The sequence below is a fragment of the Brassica rapa genome, chromosome A10 (assembly GCF_000309985.2).
Source record: "Brassica rapa cultivar Chiifu-401-42 chromosome A10, CAAS_Brap_v3.01, whole genome shotgun sequence".
In the NCBI taxonomy this organism is placed as follows: Eukaryota; Viridiplantae; Streptophyta; class Magnoliopsida; order Brassicales; family Brassicaceae; genus Brassica; species Brassica rapa.
The window spans coordinates 1,378,508-1,396,740 of record NC_024804.2 but is presented as its reverse complement, the minus strand read 5'-3'; the positions used below and the strand labels follow the sequence as shown (position 1 = coordinate 1,396,740).

At 36.0% G+C, this 18,233-nt stretch overlaps 5 protein-coding genes across 8 annotated transcripts in view; 3 read left to right on the top strand and 2 right to left on the bottom strand.

The window, feature by feature from the left end:
* LOC117129009 overlaps window positions 1-761 on the top strand; it is a 927-nt gene extending 166 nt beyond the window's left edge. The window contains exons 2-5 of the mRNA XM_033282289.1: window positions 13-147; window positions 250-318; window positions 412-498; window positions 576-761. Coding sequence (XP_033138180.1) covers window positions 13-147; window positions 250-318; window positions 412-498; window positions 576-761 — 477 coding nt within the window. The remainder of the gene's footprint in view (window positions 1-12; window positions 148-249; window positions 319-411; window positions 499-575) is intronic.
* A 1-nt stretch (window position 762) lies between these two features.
* On the top strand, window positions 763-2,995 carry LOC117129059 (DUF724 domain-containing protein 6-like). Its single transcript, XM_033282424.1, has 6 exons — window positions 763-936; window positions 1,020-1,448; window positions 1,584-1,837; window positions 1,923-2,004; window positions 2,129-2,513; window positions 2,610-2,995. Exons 1-6 carry the CDS (start codon window positions 868-870, stop codon window positions 2,873-2,875), a joined length of 1,485 nt encoding a protein of 494 aa, XP_033138315.1. The 5' UTR covers window positions 763-867; the 3' UTR covers window positions 2,876-2,995.
* Window positions 2,996-3,022: 27 nt separating this feature from the next.
* Window positions 3,023-10,178, top strand: LOC117129058. 2 transcript variants are annotated; one of them, XR_004452631.1, is made up of 10 exons: window positions 3,023-5,304; window positions 5,435-5,518; window positions 5,599-5,703; window positions 5,785-5,883; window positions 5,965-6,414; window positions 6,489-6,545; window positions 6,616-6,696; window positions 6,771-6,827; window positions 6,919-7,304; window positions 7,437-10,178. XR_004452631.1 is itself a non-coding variant. In XM_033282423.1 (10 exons), the coding sequence occupies exons 2-10, from the start codon at window positions 4,948-4,950 to the stop codon at window positions 7,138-7,140; spliced, it is 1,512 nt and encodes a 503-aa protein (XP_033138314.1). In that variant the 5' UTR covers window positions 3,023-3,690; window positions 3,920-4,947; the 3' UTR covers window positions 7,141-10,178. The 2 variants fall into 2 exon arrangements, 1 of the variants encoding a protein (XP_033138314.1); XM_033282423.1 differs by having other exon boundaries at window positions 3,023-3,690; window positions 3,920-5,304; window positions 6,919-10,178.
* Window positions 10,179-10,371: 193 nt separating this feature from the next.
* Window positions 10,372-14,012, bottom strand: LOC117129053. 3 transcript variants are annotated; one of them, XM_033282416.1, is made up of 3 exons: window positions 13,182-14,012; window positions 12,988-13,098; window positions 10,372-12,893 (listed from the first exon to the last, which is right to left on the bottom strand). In XM_033282416.1, the coding sequence occupies exon 3, from the start codon at window positions 12,494-12,496 to the stop codon at window positions 10,826-10,828; it is 1,671 nt and encodes a 556-aa protein (XP_033138307.1). In that variant the 5' UTR covers window positions 12,497-12,893; window positions 12,988-13,098; window positions 13,182-14,012; the 3' UTR covers window positions 10,372-10,825. The 3 variants fall into 3 exon arrangements, with proteins under 3 accessions (XP_033138307.1, XP_033138306.1, XP_033138308.1); XM_033282415.1 differs by having other exon boundaries at window positions 10,372-13,098; XM_033282417.1 differs by having other exon boundaries at window positions 10,372-13,497; window positions 13,583-14,012.
* Window positions 14,013-15,836: 1,824 nt separating this feature from the next.
* On the bottom strand, window positions 15,837-18,209 carry LOC103844281 (probable indole-3-pyruvate monooxygenase YUCCA9). Its single transcript, XM_009121079.3, has 2 exons — window positions 16,806-18,209; window positions 15,837-16,706 (listed from the first exon to the last, which is right to left on the bottom strand). Exons 1-2 carry the CDS (start codon window positions 17,466-17,468, stop codon window positions 16,107-16,109), a joined length of 1,263 nt encoding a protein of 420 aa, XP_009119327.1. The 5' UTR covers window positions 17,469-18,209; the 3' UTR covers window positions 15,837-16,106.
* Between the last annotated feature and the right edge of the window lie 24 nt (window positions 18,210-18,233).

Genomic DNA, 18,233 nt, shown 5'->3' with positions numbered 1-18,233 from the left:
TATTTTTTGCAGATTGTGATTGAGTCACCTGCTGCTCAGACTCAAGTTTTGCAAAAAGAAACACTGGAAATGAATGAGACACCTTCTTCTCCAATATCTCCAAAGAGTATTGAGGCTCAAGTTTTTACTCCAATTCAGAAACAGCAGGTAAATGTTCAAAAAATCTTGGAGATTTCAAGTAATGTTTGAAAGCTTTTGTACGTGTTTTTGATCCCCTACCTGACTTTTTTTTGTTTTTTTTTTTTGCAGACGGTAACAGAGGAAACGTATGAGGCTACACAGCCATTGACTGAGATCATTTCAGCAAACAATAAAAAGGTAAGCATAGAAATGTCTTTCATAAGTACAACTTGAATTTTAAATTGTAGAAACTTCTTCATAACTACCTCTTTTATTTTACTGTTATTACAGGAGGATACACATGCTGTGCATTACAGACCTTCCTCTCCATTGTCTTCACTAATTGCACTAGTTATTGAAGAAAATAAGAATGCTTTGGTAAGAAGAAATATTTAAAATGTTTAGGTAATATTTTTCTATTCAACTAACTCTTACCATTTACTTTTGTCTTATAGAGTGAGACAGAAACTGCGACCCAATATTTTTCTACAAGTGAAGGAGAGCATTCACAATCAAGCAGAAAGAATCAAGCGGAAGAATATCTCAAGGATACTACAGAACCTACTACTGAGCTAGTTTCCACAGATGTTTCGAAGACACAGCCTCTTACTCCGCAAACACAGCACCTTCAGAGACAGTGAGGGAGATCAATCCGATGAGACACCATCAGAGCAGAATCAAGCAGAAGAAAATCTCAAGGATACTACAGAACCTACTACTGAGCTAGTTTCCACATATGTTTCGAAGATGCCGCCTATTACTCAGCAAACAGAGCATCTTCAGACAAGTGCTATAGATTTTTCAGAAAAAAACGAGGTATGCATCGAGTATATTTGATCTTTAATTATTATTCTAACAATTTAAAACCGCTGATGTTACTGAATCTTCATTTTTAATAGGTTGAAGTAAGCAGGCTTCTAGCTCACTTTCAAATAGGCGCAGAGGTTGAAATTTTGTCTACTGATGACGAAATATGGTATCCAGGAAAGGTTGTTGATCTTAAACTGTGTGAAGGACTAGAGGAGCTGACAGTTGAGTACACGACACTCTTCACAGACCAACATAGACTTCAGAAACTTCAGGATACTATCACGGCTGACAAAATACGTCCTGCAACACCAACTAGTGACCAAAAATCCTTTGAGATGATGGATAAGGTAGAAGCCTTCTACAACAATGGCTGGAGCAGCGGACAAATTAGCATGGTACTTGGTGATAACACATACTCGGTGTGTCTCTATACTTCTATGGAAACTATTCTATTCAAACATTCAGATTTGCGAATTCATAGAGAATGGAAAGATGGAGTCTGGAAGATGGCAGATAAGGTAAATCATAACTAGAATTATACTTCACGTGAATTGTTTGATATACATACATTTTAGTTTCAGGAATGGTTTCCAGAAATTCCGATTGCAACAAATTTGATAATATTTTGCTTGGTGTCTATTGTTTGATTAAAGGTGAAGCCTGATAAGAAAAGGAAAGCTGCTGCCTCATCACAAAATTCAGGAATGGATAATGTTTTCCTAAGAAGGAGCGAGAGGGTGCCTAAACGATCTAGAGACACAAAAACTCCATTCAAGTCTGACAGAAATCCGGCTTTAACTGTAATACCTGAGATTATACCTGCAGTTGATCCGTTTTCAACTCCTGCGGAACATAAGCTTTCAAGGCTTCAAAATTGGATGACATTAAAGCCCGGCATGCATGAAACGTAAGCATGTTTCTGTCCTTGTCTATATTCTTATATTTATGTATAAGAGGTTTGGTAATTCCTTTGAATCTTTAATCGACTGCAGGTCCCTATCAATCAATGATAATAAGATAAGGAAATCTTTCTTTCAAAGCATGGAAAATGCAAAAAAGGACCTTAAGAAAGAGGTAATTTGTTTACATATGTTCTTGCCTTGAGCTTTTTTTTTTAAAAAAAATTCAGGAAGGATTTGTTTAGTTTCAGGAAATTATATAGTAACAAATTAGATAATGTTTGCCTTTTTTTTTGCAGCACATTGATGGAGCCTTTGCAATGCTAAATTGCAGAAGAAATGAGAATGCTGCTTGGTTCCACAACTACAAGATTCCAAAGGCGTGCTTCCTACCTATGGAGTTCTTGCATTGCTTGCTCTCTGATGATTTGGCTTACAAGAAAGAAAAGGTCAAAGGTAAAAAGATTTTCAACGATTTATTTAAAGATACTGTGAGAGGGAAGGTATATCCAGAGAAGACATGGGGAGAAGATGTTGATGTTGTGTATGGGATTACTCTTGGAAAAAAAAGCAATGTCTGGATTGGGATGGAAATTCATTTGAAGAAGAAAAGAATCACAGTATATGATTGTTTTCAAAAGGAAAGCAACAGCATTGATATTCCTCAAGTGAAAAAGTTGGCAGGTATGTATAAACAATCTGTATTTGATGTATTCATCTGTTTCTTGGTTTGAAATATTCAACTGATTCTATCTTGATATTGATTTTTAAATATGACAGTGTTGATTTCTAATCTGCTGGTGGAATCTTCTGGTGATGAGGTAGATAAGGTGAAGATGATTCCATTTGAGATTGAGCAGGCACAAGGTTTACCCAAGACAAAACATCCTTTCAACTGTGGGATATTTCTTGTCAAGATTCTGGAGTGCCAGTCATTGAAGATAGGAGACATGACAAAGATTAATGATGACAATGCATTGGAGCTAAGGAGAACCTTGTCTTGTGAGATCTTCAACCAATTTGTGGATGAGAGCTTTGGGAAATGAGAATGATGCATGAAAACATTTTTTGTTTTAGTTAAGACTCGGTTTTAGTTATGACTGTTTATTTTGTTATGTTGTTGGCGTCTGGTTACATAAGAAAGATTGGAAGGATATCAAGTATTTTTTTGGGTATCATATATCTTGGAAGGTTAAAATATGTTTCTGGATGGGTTTCCAGAAAAAAAGTTAAGTGTTTCAAATGTAAAAAAGAATGAAATGAGATTATATACTAAGGATTGGACATGTATATGGTAAGCTTAAAATTGTGATGTTTACAGACAACAAAAATTTAGAACCACAAAGGATCGAACCCAGAGGGAGAGAGTCTGCGTATTTGGATAGTGTGGGAGTTTAGCCACTAGGCCAAGAAGAATCATCTGTTATGGATTACATTTAATTTTATTTAACTCCAAACTGTAACACAAAAAAGAATTAAAATAGATTTTGAATCCACCACATATCGAACCCGGGGATAGAGAGACTTTTGAGTTATAAAAAGCCTTGGTTTAACCGCTGGTCTGAGGAGAATCATCTGTTAAAGAATATTACATAAGCATACTTAACCCAATTAATATAGGATAGGTTTCCAAAACAATACATTTCGATTGAAAAAAAACAAAACTCTTGCCGTCTCAACACTCTCGCCGTTTCAAACTTCTCGAATCTCACTCGTCTCCGCCTCTCGAATCTCTCTCTCATCTCCATATCTCTCGATCTCCGACGAAAACCCATCTCCAGAACTCTCTCTCTCTCGATCTTTTACGCGAGCTCTCTCTATTCTCCGAGAAAAACCATTTCTAGAGCTCTATCTCTTGAAGGTATGTTGCAGATTCAACCTTATGTGTGTTTTCTTTCTGAGAGATTGGTCTCCTGGTTTTTGCTTGTGTATAGACTTGCTCGTTTTAACCTAATATGATTCGTAGAATTCTAGTTCATGTGAAAGCATGTGTATAGACTTCGGGAAGGATTTGTATTTTTTCAGGAAACCCTTCCTGAAAATTGGATTTTAATTAATTTAGACAAATAAAATTTTTCTTGTTTACGCAGGATAGAAACAAGATGGGAGATCCATTACCATTAAGACTAGCACTGCCTGAGCTGAGGTATCCGATTGGATCAGAGCCAGAGAAGACGATATCGATAAACCAACACTCGATAGTTGCTTATATCAAAACTGTTAAGGAAATTCTAGGAAATGATGAGTTCAACAGAATAAGAGGGACGTTTTTGGGACCGGTGATCAAGCTTGGAGAGAGGTCTTTGAAATTATCAGCTAAGATAGTGCACGCAGTTCTCACCAAAAGCATCAAGACAGTGAAGAGACACGAAGCATGGTTCCATTTTGGTGCTCAGCCAATGAGGTTCTCTATAAGAGAATTCCACATGGTGACTGGTTTGAAATGTAGTGGTGAAGCAAGAGAACCACGAGAGGGAACCGAGAAATTTAAGTGGGACTTCCTAAAAGGGCGTACTCATACAGTAAAGGACGTGGAGAAGCAGCTCAGAAACACAAGAGAAGATGCTTCTGATGAGAGATTCTGCCTTGCAATGCTCCTCCTGATTGAGAGCATACTACTACAGAAGAGCCTTCTCGACGGTGGCACAACTTTTACTTTGGATTATGTGAAAATAGCGCAGGATATGGATGTCTTGATGACATACCCATGGGGGAGAACAGCTTATAATTTGCTGTTAAAATCACTTCAGAGAGCTGTCGACAAAAGCCTCGACAAAAACAATTATGATTTGCAAGGGTTCCCTATGGCATTTCTTATATGGATACTTGAGTCAGTACCTTTGCTACAGTATGCATTCAGTCAAGTTGTTCCTATTCTGAGCGTTCAACCGTCTACCCCAATATTTTTGTGTGAGAAGTACCTTCAAATAGCTTCTCCACAGCTGATAGATGTTCTCCTAATTGAAATCAAAGATCATGTAAGTTTTTACATTATTTTTTTCTTGTTTCTGTTTTGCCTTATGATTCTCCATTTAAAAGCTAATTATTTTTATGGTTTCAGCTTAAGGTCACATGCATCCTACCTCCTATTTCTAATGATCCAGAAGATGATGTTTGCATGGGAGACGAAGCTAATAAAGATCTGGATGACATGGCCGATTTATCCAAGAGAGGTTATAAGTTTAAAATTAGAGATTGGCGAAACATGTCAGTAGACCTATACGGTGCTAATGAAGAAATAAGAAGAGCATCTTTACTGTTTGGGAATGGAGGGATGAGTCAAGCTTCTACTTCGTATCAGGAGGAGTCTTTGGAATCAAAGATCAACAGAATCAGCGAGATGGTGGGAGATAATTTAAGGATCATGAACGATCGTTTGTGTTTGATTGAAAAAGACAGGAAACAGATTAAAGAACGTGTGACAAACCTAGAGAAACTACAAAGAGTTACTTCATATGAAACTCCAAACAATGAGGTAACTTTTTTTTCGGAAATTAAAATTAATGTTTATCTAGTTCTTGATTCAGTTTTGAGTTGTCAAGTAATTTTGGAAGATGTTATACATATTTAGGCTTGCCTTCCTAATTTTTGTTGTACTTGCACAGACTGACACAACTCCATTTCATGAGACGGCTTCCAGACAAGGTGAAGCCAATGCAGATCAAGCAGATGAACAACTTAACAATGAGGCAAGTATAATTTTGAAAACTGTTGGTATTTATAAAATTATGAATTTGGTACGTGTTCATAATCCCATTCCTGACATCAGGATACACGAGAGCCTATGAATGAGATCACGAAAGAGACACCTGGTTCTCCAATAGCTCAACAGAATATTGAGACTCCAGTCCTTACTCCAATTCAGACGCAGCAGGTACCTTCTTTAAAAAATTGGACTTTTCAAGTAATTTTTGGAAGCCCTTGTACGTGTTCATTCAACCATTCCTGAATTCAGGAGACTCACGAGCTTATGAATGAGATCATTTCACCAAACATTTCCGACACACAGCCAAATACCCGAGCTCGCAGAAATCTTTTAACAGAGCAAAATAAGGTATTACTTTCATTAAAACCTTTAATAAATACTCAGCAACTATCAAAATGACTGGATATCCTTGAATCTAAACCATCACAGGATGTAGAAAGCAGAGTTCAAAATCCCTTTGAGATCGGAGCAAATGTGGAGATTTCATCACAAGATGACAATACTTGTCATAAATGGTATCCAGGAAATGTGTTGGCAACATATTTGGTTGATGGGGTTGAGATGGTGAAAGTTGAGTACTTCGTCCCGTCTCTGGACGAAAAGAAGAGGAAAAGGAGTGTTGAGACACGTGTATCAATTGACAGAATACGTCCTCAACCACCACCTGAGAGATCTGGAGCGAAGAAAAGTTATGAGCTAATGCAGGACGTGGAGGCGTTCGACAATGGTGCCTGGTGCGCTGGAAAAGTTAAAGTCATTTTGTTTGATGGCTCGTGTTTTGTCTCTTTGAACAATTCTAAAGAACAAATTTACTTCCACCATTCTGAGATGCGAAAACCAAGAAAATGGGTAGATGGTGTTTGGGAGATGACAAAAAAGGTAAAACAAATGCCTTGGATCACTTGAATTGAAAAATAATGTCATTTGTTTAATATCTCGGTATTGATTTTCAGATGGAAGAAGAGCAGACGCAGAGTGTGAATCCAAGTGAAGGAGATGGTGATAAAAAGGTATGAAATATTTATACATCATACTAGGAATTAAGATATAAATGTATCTGAATTTTTGTCATTCAAAAAGGGGAAGGCGAAGGCTGTCGCTTGTAAGAAAAATGAAGCAGCTGGTCCATCAGAAGATGGTGTTGGGAAAATGGCAAAAGAGGTAATAAAAATGAATAAGATCCACTTGAATTGAAGTTCAGGTCAATAGTTTGATATATCGGTTTTGTTTCACAGATAGAAGTAAAGCAGGGTAAGAGTGTGAAACCAAGTCAAGACGATCATGCAAAAAAGGTATAAAAAATATTTTTACTTCATATTAGGAAGGCATTCAAGTATAAAGATAAAAACGATCCTGAATTTTTGTCTTTATTTTTAATTAAAGGGGAAGCCACATGTTGGTAAGAAGAAGAAAGCAAATGCTCAGCCAGTAGATTTGCTTCCTTTTCTACAGCGAGAAGAGAAGAGGCCAATACGACCTAGAAACCCTCCTATACCTGTAACACCTGAGGTAATCCTTCCAATTGATCCATTTGTGACACCTGAATTTCCTCGGTTTTCAAGGCTTACACACTGGATGGATCTACGGGGCATATATCGTGTGTAAGCAACTTTTTGTCCTCGCATAAATATTCCTAATTTATTTTGTAAAAGTTTCGATTGATACTAGTTAATTTTATCAACTACAGACCGTTTTATATCAATGGAAAAGAAATTGAAAAAGAGTTCTTTCAAAAAATGGACGATGCAGAAAACAATCTCAACAAAGAGGTAATCAACACTCTGTTCTGTCTTCTATTTGATTGTGTGATATGTTTAGGAAGAGGTTGAGTTGAGCTATGCTAGATGTCCATGTTATAGCAGTTCTATATGAAGTTTCTAACTATATTGTTACATTGGCAGCACATAAATGTTGCATTTGAAATGCTAAATTGTAAGAGGGTTGAGCAAGGTGCTTGGTTCCGCAACAACAATCTTCCACCAGCATGCTTTGTACCAGTCAAATTCTTAGAAGAGGTTGGGTACGCTTATGAATCTGTCAGGAAGCCACATAAGAAAAAAAAAAGTTATTGGAGGGCTGTGTAGGCGAACTTGTGAAAGGTTTAATACATCCAAAGAAGGTATGGCTGGAAGATGTTGATGTTATATATGGTGTCATTGAAGATAAGTTGAGCTGTCACTATATTGGGGTGGAGATACAATTGATGGACAACACAATCACACTCTTCCATTGTGGTCTTCCAAAAGCAAATATCAAACGTGCTCTTAATCAAATCCAAGAACTGGCAGGTAAAAATATTAGCTAATTTAGAAAATAAAAGTTTGTCACTTGCTGCTTGTGATTGTGATGCATTTTTACATATTCATTTTGTTGTCTGTTGGTGATTGATTTATTGTATAATTTTGGGTATTTATGACAGTGTTGATTAGTGCCATAAAGATGGAACTTCTTGGTGAAGAGGTTAATTTCGAAGATATCAGTCCATTTGAAGTTAAGTTTGCAGAAGGGCTTCCAAAGACAAAATTTCCATACAACTGTGGTATTTTTGTTGTGAAGATGCTGGAATGCAGGTCACTGGGATTGAAGAGCATGGCTAATATAAATGATGAAACTGCGATGGACTTACGAAGCAAGCTATGTTGTGAGATCTTCGACCAGTTTATGGATAAAGATTTCCAGGAAGGTCAAAGGAAGTGAAAATGTCATATTTGTTCTGTTTTCTACACTGTTTTTCTACTTTGATATTAATTATCCCTAACGTTTAAGTTTAAGTTTGTAATGAATTATCCCTAACGTTTTTTTCATTTAGATTGTTATTGAAAAATTTTTAGGATGTATTGATGAATTGTCAAATGCTTATGGTACTTTTAGGATGGGTTTCCAGAAAAAGAGTGAGAAAGCAAAATGCACCAAAGCCTAGCATATTCCTTTAAAGTTTACAAAAAAAATGAAAAAGAAAGTGATCCGATGTTGATTGAACTCGTGAACTCTCGAAAGATGAATCAAAGTGTGCAGCCGCTGTGCCAAGGGTGTTATACTTGCCAAAAGATATAATAAAACGATAATAACTTGTAACTTTTGAATATTTAATTAAAAACAAAAAAGTGAAAATATACACAACGGGAATCGAACACGGCTTATTGTGTGATAAGGGTACACTAAGAGTAGAAGGGCTTGCCACTAGGCTATGGTGGATATTCGATATCAGAGTAAATGTGAACTTATTTATTCACAGACGATAGATTTATATGATCTGGATATCATTTTAAGTATTCAGGATAGCTTTCCAAAAACAAATTCCTTTAAAGTTTACAAAAAAAAAATGAAAAAGAATGTGATCTGATGTTGATTGAACTCGTGAACTCTCGATAGATTAATCCAAGTGTGCAGCCGTTGTACCAAGGGTCTTATACTTGCCAAAAGCTACAATAAAACGAAAATAACGTTTGAATATTTAATTAAAAACAAAAAAAAATGTGAGTATACACAACGGGGATCGAACACGACTTATTGTGTGATAAGGGTACACTAAGAGTAGAAGGGCTTGCCACTAGGCTACGTTGGATATTCGATAACAGAGTAAATGTGAACTCATTTATTCACAGACGATAGATTTATATAATCTGGATATCATTTTATGTATTCAGGATGGCTTTCCAAAAACAAATAAGCAAATCAGATAACCAAGTTATAAGAACACTAGGCCAAACCATTACAAAATAGTGAAAAACATTGAACAAGTTTTTTATTTAGGTTGTTAATTGAAGAAACAACACAAGAGAAACAAAAGTGCTTATTCATTTAAAATAAAAACTGAAAATCAAACATAATGTGGTCCTTAAAAACATAAAAAGAGAAGACGATAACATGAAATTACTCATGATGGAGCCAACTTTCGCCAAGTTTATCCCAATCAGGGACTTTGACCTTCACATCAGCAAGCATTCCTTCCGCTTCCGAGTGCTCTTCTTTGAGTTTCTCCAACTCAGCAGTTAAATCAAATTTTCCATCAGCTTTGATAATATCTTCAAGCAACTCGATTTGGACAGCAATTGAATTTGCTTTGCTGGATGCAAGATTCCAATCATTCTCAGATAGCCTGTATTCGTTGGACAAACGAAGAAGAGCCCTGTAATGTTCCACAGTTTCCTTCTTCCCCTTCTTGAAACCTTCGGCGGCATCACATCCGTAAACCTCCTCTATGGGACGCTTCATCATCTTCTTTGAACTTCCTTCCATTGAAACTTTGTCCTGCAACAAAATCGAAACTAAGATGTTACGATAAAATAGAAATAGAAAAAAGTTCATGAATTGAATGGAAAATGAGAAAAATCGAAAACTAACTTGTATTGCAAAAGGATATATCAAGCGAAATGAAGTGAGTGAATAAAAGGTCTGATATCGTCCCTTATATTTATAGAACAAAAAGGAACTCTTCGATTATTGAAGTCAGTTAAAATAAACTCTTGATTATTGTGGAACTCTTCGATTATTGAAGTCAGTTACTGAAATAACCAATCATATAACACCCAATCTTGACGAAAAGAAACTCTTCGGTTACTGAGTTACATGATGTCGTTTGGAAGAGACTCTTCGATTCCTGAGATATATGTTTGAACAAAAAAAAAAAAAATCACCCATTACTCGTAGGAGAGTCGAACCCGGGTCGATCAAATGTTTCGGTATCATAGGTTTCGTGGTTTAGCCGCTAGGCTGAGGAGAATCATCTGTTAGTTGCTTCCACATAATTGAATTTACCCATACAATTTATAGTATAATACATTGGAAAGATCTTTGATAGTTCAGGATGGGCTTCCGATTGCGACAAATGTGATTCCTGAGATATATGTTTGAACAAAAAAAAAAAAAATCACCCATTACTCGTAGGAGAGTCGAACCCGGGTCGATCAAATGTTTCGGTATCATAGGTTTCGTGGTTTAGCCGCTAGGCTGAGGAGAATCATCTGTTAGTTGCTTCCACATAATTGAATTTACCCATACAATTTATAGTATAATACATTGTATATTACAAAAGTTGGATGTTACAAAAGTTGGATGGGATTCCAGAATAGTTGAATATTACTGTGTTTTTTTCTAGCAAAGAAGTTTAAACTAAAAATTGAAATGAGATCAAAAGATAATGTTGTATATTACAAAAGTTGTAAGAAATCATACTTATTCAGGATAGGGTTCCAAAAGAAAAAATGTATATGGTCTTGTGCATATCATGTAACCATCAAATAGCCAAACATCCAAATAATAATCGATAAAAATGTAAAAATGTAGAACTTCATCCTATAGGCCTCTGGCATGTGATCTTGTTGTGCCCTCCTGTGCCACATCTGCTGCACTTGTGGGACTGAGATTTAGATCCAGGAACCCCAAACTCGCCAACGGATCTCTTTCTCTTTGTAGGAGGGCGTCCACTTTTCTTTTTGGTAGCTGGAGGTGGGCAAGACAGTTCATCAATATTCTCTGGATAGGTGGACGTTGACAACTCTCCACCAGGATGTATGCTTTCAGCATAAGCTTTAGCCCACGTTTCTGTCAAGTGAGAAGCATCAACAAAACGGTTTTCATCTCTCTTGATATGCTTAGCAGCAGCGATGGCATGGATGCAGGGGATCTTGTCAATGTCGAAAACATTACATGTGCAATGCCGCTTCTCCAAGTCAACAACAAACTTCATTGTTTCATTCTTCACCTCAAACTCGCTTCGATCAACTTGATACACATTCAACAACATTGCGGCCCCTAACCTAGATACCAATTTCTGAACAACTTTTGGAGTAACCAGGTGCTTATGTTTCGCAGCCGCTTCGCGTCGCTCAAAAAACCAAGTGGTCATCGTCAATCTGATAGTTTCAAGGAGAGAGATAATGGGCAACTCACGAGGCATCTTCAACATAGAATTGAGAGACTCTGCAATGTTGGTAGTCATGATATTATACCTGTTCGCAGGCGCATAGCTTCGTGCCCACTTCCTAAAATCAGACTCTTCCAGATACTTAGCCAATTCAGGACATTTATCCTTTATGTCCTTGAAGATTAACCAGAACTCGTGACACGTATAGGCATCAGCAGCGCTTTCCACCAGAGGTAGCAACCCAGTCTTCGCATATGTAGGAGTGATGTTGCGGAGCAGATGGATCCTGCAAATTCCATGGTGAGATAAGGGATATACATCCTCCAACGCTGAAGAAATGGAGTTAGCCCTGTCTGATACAAAAACAAGATCCGAAGCGTCCGGGATCTTCTGGCTCAAACCTCTAAAGAACCATTTCCAAGAGGCGCCGTTTTCTGCGTCAACCACTGCAAAGGCGAGAGGATATAGATGATAATTCCCATCTTGAGCACAAGCTGCCAATAAAGTCCCATTGAATTTTCCCTTCAGAAATGTACCATCTACTGCAATAACTCTCCTCATCAATGAAAATCCCCTTATCGATGGACCAAAAGCCACAAATGCATACTTGAACTTTCCTGCAGCATCAACATGTTGATAAGTCAAGGAACCAGGGTTTGTTTCTGTGATTTTATACAACCACCTAGACAAATTGTAATAGCTGTCTTCAGGAGTCCCTCTAACCAAAATCTGAGCTTCTTCTCTCACTCTCCAAGCTTGTTTGTAATTGATGTGAACACCATGCAGCATCCTGACCTGTTCAATGATCTGTTTCGGTTTGAGACCTTCCTTTTTTTCTCCATAATTGCTGGAAATCAAAGAACCCAACAACTTTGCAGATGCTTGTCTGTGGTTGGCTTTCCTGTGTGTTGTATCGCATGTATGCTCATGAACATACTTTTTAACAACGAAAAAATCTGAAACAGGTAGCTTGATAGCACGCATCCTCCACGTGCAATTTTCATCAACACAACTCAAAAGCACTCTTGACTTGTTAGAAGAGACAGTCTTGTACTCAAACTTCCACTCTAAAGCCCATTTCTTCATCCTCAACATCAACTCTCTCTTTGTCTTAAAATAGCTATTCACCTTAATATCGCCAGCTACTCTCGTGTTTGGTGAAAGTCCAATATGGACAGGGCTAAAATCCGGAAGAGCATTCAGAGGAACTGTAGAAACACCTTCATATAGAAAACTCTGCAAAAGTCAAGTAGTTCTGTAAGGCATAATACTTGATTATGAAGCATATCATGCAAACACAAACAGAAAAAGGGAATTAGGGATAATGTATCTGTTTTTCACTCTGCACAGTAGGAAGAATCACTGGATTGGCATTCAATGGAACAGTAGAAGCAAATGTATCAGAAGCTTGAATGTTACAGCTAGCTGAATCAGTACTAAAATCCGGAAGAGCATTCAGAGGAACTGTAGAAACACCTTCATATAGAAGACTCTGCAAAAGTCAAGTAGTTCTGTAAGGCATAGTACTTGATTATGAAGCATATCATGCAAACACAAACAGAAAAAAGGAATTAAGGACAATGTACCTGTTTTTCACTCTGCACAGTAGAAAGAATCGCTGGATTGGCATTCAATGGAACAGTAGAAGCAAATGTATCAGAAGCTTGAGTGTTACAGCTAACTGGATCAGTACTAACCTGCATAAGTCAAGTAGTTCTGTAAGGCATAATACTTGGTTATGAAGCATATCGTGAAAAGTCTAAGAAAAAATCATACAAACCTTAACACACAAACGACAGGTTCCATCAAATGCTCTAGTCTTGGAAATGAAAGTTCTGAGCTGACGAGTATTACCTATCGAGAGTGGGGGGAAACTTTCAATAATACATTTCATATCCAATGAAAAACCATAACTCAAACTGATTTCTTCCTCTTTAACACTAAAATCTTCAGAGACAATCTTCATCAAATCTTCATACAGTAGATCTTCTTCTATGGAAATGATTGATGCATTCCTCTTCAAATCAACAAGAAACTCCCACTGGAGAGATTCTTTTGAGATCCATTGTCCACAGATGCACAAAACTTCCATTGTTCTACAAAATCAACTTCAAATCATCAACAAATGAATAATATATAACAAAACCTAGATAATGTATAACAAAATGAAATGATTCAAACCTTAATCAAATCAGACACACGAGAGAGAGAATGAGATGAATAGACGTAGAAACGACAGATCAATTGAGAAACGACGACGACGATAAATAAACGGAGAGACGACGACGACGGATCAACGGAGAGGCGAAGACGACGACGGAGAGACGACGACGACGACGACGACGGAGAGACGACGACGACAAGGACGGGGAGACGACGACGGAGAGACGACGACGACGACGGAGAGACGAGAAGAAGAAGCGATGAAACGAGGACGGCGACAAATTGATTTCAAATTTGTTTTTTAAATTAGTTAAAGAAGGGGGCATAAGGGTAAATTGCCCCTTTAATGAAACCTATTTTTGTGAATTCTGATCCTGAGTGCTAGTTTGGGGAGGAAAACTTCATTTAGTGTTCTTTGTGTCATTTTCTCTTTAATTTTTCTAATTATATGATAGAAGTTGTAATATTTCCATCAATACGTTTATTAGTTCTAAGATTAAATGAAAAATGAAAATCTAATATATTAAAACAGAAGTCATGACTTTTTTTCATGTGTGATTTTTTTAGTTTGGATCATTCATAGAAAATATCATATTTTACGTAAGTTCATTATTATATCTTTTAATATCTTTATCTTTTTATTTGAAATACAAATGAATATATTTAAAATGTTGTAACAAAATTTTTTTAAAATCTTCTTAGAATCTTTTTAAATTTACTTTCAAAAATTAGTTAGTTTAATTTAAATTATAATAAAATATAATTAAAAATTAAAATGGAATATAGTTTTGGTTTATAAGCGAAAATTTAAATAAAATGAAATTAATTAATCTCAAAAATAAATTTAATAATAATTTTTAAAGATTTTGTTAGAAATAAATATTTATTTCTATTTTAATTTTTTCAAATTTGTTTTCTACTAAAATAAAAATCATGATTTTTTTATGAGTGATATTTTTATTTGGATCATCATTTAAATTTTCTATTAAATGTATATCACTAATGCTAATATATATAATATTTTTAACTACTTTAATCATAATATCTTTTATATCTTTTAATTTTTTAAAAAAAAATTAAAATTCTAACAAATCTCTTGAAAAAGATTATAATAAGATCTTAATTATCATAAATTGAATATAAATATTTTCAACTAATTTGTAATTAGTAATGAAAGTTACTAAAAGAATAAAATTATATCCTATTTTATCAATTTTATAATAATATCTATCATTTTAAAATAAAAGCGTTATATTGAACAAAATATGATAAAATTATTTTAAATTGATAAGTTAACATATTTTATTTTCATAAATATAAAATATTTATGCTAAAAATATAATATGTTGGTAAAACGGGTTAATATTAGTAAACTATATAATACATGTATAAAATTTAACTTATCTTATTATATAAAATTAATAAACATTAAAAAATTACTAAAAAAATCTAGCAATTTGAATTACGGATCATGATTATAATAAATTAAATAAAAAATTATTTTCATATATGTTGTTTCATGCATTAAAAAAATTAGTTTAGTAATCAAACGCAAATTCAATAGGTCAAATATATAATAAGTAACATATATATGTGATTATTTTAATTTACAGCATGAAAACTATAAAATTATTATATTTTGCATAATTATACAAACATTTAAATATATGAGTAACATTAAAAATATATAATAATTATGTAAAACAAATATCTATATATATAAATGTGAAAATATATACTTGCACGGTTGTGCGGGTGGAAATCTAGTTAATTTCTTAATTACGGAAGGTACATGCTACGTGCTACCAAATCAATTCCCACCAAATTTTCATTAATATTTGATTCAAATACTTTAATGTCTTCATGTTTTATCTTTTCTTTTTGGTAGAGGGCGTAACTTTACTTGTTTTCTGTAATTAATTTTAACAAAAATCTTCTTATTTTTGGGTTAATTACATGACTTACTTATTCAAATTCTACTTTTTTTTTAAGACCACAATGTTTTTTATTTTTTACAAGAGAAAATTATCTATACTATTATTTTACAAGTCAAAATGGATTTGGGATAATTCAAACGAAATGGAGTCGAATTGATAAGCTACCGTCTTTGGACCGTCGATTGTCGGTGTAGTGAAATGTGGCCTAATTCTTCTGTTGACAAATGTCATGCCCGTCCATCCTCTTTATTGGGCTATTCATTTCTCAAATATATGGGACGCCAATACGTGATTCTGGGCCTTTAGTTGTGGGCCAAAACTTAACAGTCATAATGAACTGGCTCTCTTAATGAGTTCAGCCGACAGTTGTTACACTTAAAACAAATTAATTAATTACTCTCGCCAAAAACGTATTACAGAAAAATGAACAAGTATAGACTGTATAGTAAAAAGCCACGTCATCCTAAACTATTACAAAATGCCCATAACAGCGTGTAAAAAAAAAAACACTGTGGACTTCAGGAGAGGACTCTCTGTACTCTACTATACACTTTACAAATAAATAAAAATATTGTTTTATACTAGAAAGACACCTGACTTGAGGCTTAAGCAACTGAGATGCACCTGCGGTGACCCACGTTTCTCCTCACCTTCTGCCGTTTGGTCTCTTCTCTCCACACATTTCCAATGTCTTGAGCGATGTTAACGGCGTCCGCAGATGCTCCGGCCAATCCTTTCCTCGTGAACCCGGCCGCGTACAGACCCGACTTCCCTTTCCACGCGTTTGGAAACGGCGATTTAGGGAACCCGTTCTTGGAAAAGAATTCACTTTCCTGAAGCCAAGAAGGGACGTTGCTGCGATAACCGGTGGCAAGAACCACGGCATCGATATGTAGCTTCTGTCCGTCTACGAGCTCCACGTGGCACCGTGAGAACCGTTTGATTGCTGGGACGATCTCTACGTCGCCGGACTTTATTTTCTCTAGAGCACCGATGTCAAGAACCGGTGTTTTCCCCGTCTTGCTTTTGAGCTCCATTGGGCCGATACTGGGCCTTTTAAGCCCGTACTTAGATAAGCTCCCAAGAACTAGCCATGATAAAATCAATAGAAGCTTGTCGACGAGCCATAGAGGTAGCCACTTCATTAGCATCACTGAGATTCCAAACGTTGATTTTCCCATTATTTCTCTTGGTAACACATGAACCTAGACAAATTAAAATAAAAACACAAAAAGAAAATTAGCTTAATGTTTCAAATTTTATTATGTGGTTATAAGAAAATAAAATATTATGTTTTTGCTTACCGAGCTTCTAACGACCATGGAAGCAATAGCATTGTGATTAGCAAGATCGAGTGAGACCTCCATGCCTGAGTTTCCACATCCCACGACAAGAACTCTCTTCCCTCTATACTTCTCGCCGGACTTGTACTCGCAAGCGTGAACCACTTCTCCGTCAAACTCCGTCTTAAGCCCTTTAATCTCCGGCACAACACGTTCAGCGTTTTCTCCCGTTGCCACCACCAACCACCGGCAGATATACTCCATCTCCTCTCCGGCTGTTGTCGTCGTCTTAACTCGCCATAACCCGCTGGTTTCATCAAACCGAGCAGATACCACGGATTTACTGAACTCCGGTTTGATCTCGAACTTGTTTGCGTATGACTCAAGGTAATCGATGAACTGTCGTTTTGTTGGGTATTCAGGGTAGTGATCCGGGAAGGGCATTTTGGGTAATTGACAGAATTTTTTGGGTAAGTGGAGCTTGAGCCTGTCGTACGTTCGTTTCTGCCAGAGTGATGCTATGCAGTCTGATCTTTCGACCACAACGAATGGGACTCCTTGATCACGTAGACAAGCTGCTGTAGCTAAACCGGATGGGCCTGCTCCGACGATAACCGGACCGTTGACCCAAATACACCGACGGTCTGATAAATATGCTTCACTTGCCATGAGTATATTCTCCATTTTCTGAATAGAAGCAAAAGTATGTTTGAGGTGGGTTTTGATTGATTTGGAAGTGTATGTAGTTAAGTTGAATGTTTTTTTGTTTGTTTGTTGTATGAGAAAAGAGATCTATTGGTTTGGATTTGGAGGGAGAAGATGTGCGTATTTATATAGGAGTCTGAGTACTAACGAGAATGCATGTGGTTTGCGCCTTCTATGGGTTGATTATTCTATGGGTGTATGCAATATTTTATTTAGGACCTAACTTTTGTCATATGCCTTTGCTTAAAATGCGAAATAATTTTATATTATTTACATTTTTCTATAGAAAATATATAGGACTATTCGATTCTCTTAATTATTGCATTTTTGTGACTTTAATTAGAGAATAGTATCCCACAATCCTCAGCCATATGCCGTCTTTGTTTACATTTGTTGCTGATAATAGAATCAATTATCACTTTGTAATATGATTACTGATTATTAATGTTATTCCCGTCGGTTTTTTGTTACTAAATTGTGTGATGTGAAAGAGTAATAAATTGGAGACTGGACCCAGAGATAACGAGTGATATATACATACACCATCTAAAATCCGATCGTCTGGTCCAGTCCATGAACTTCACTATGATTATAGTTATACAAATCAAATTGATGAGCCTGCGTATATATGTGCACGGCATAGTAGATATTATTTACATGTGTTATGCTAATGGAAATCAGAGATTGAGATGTTATATATAGTGAAAATTAAACTACTTACCATTCAAAGGTTGTGTATACAGG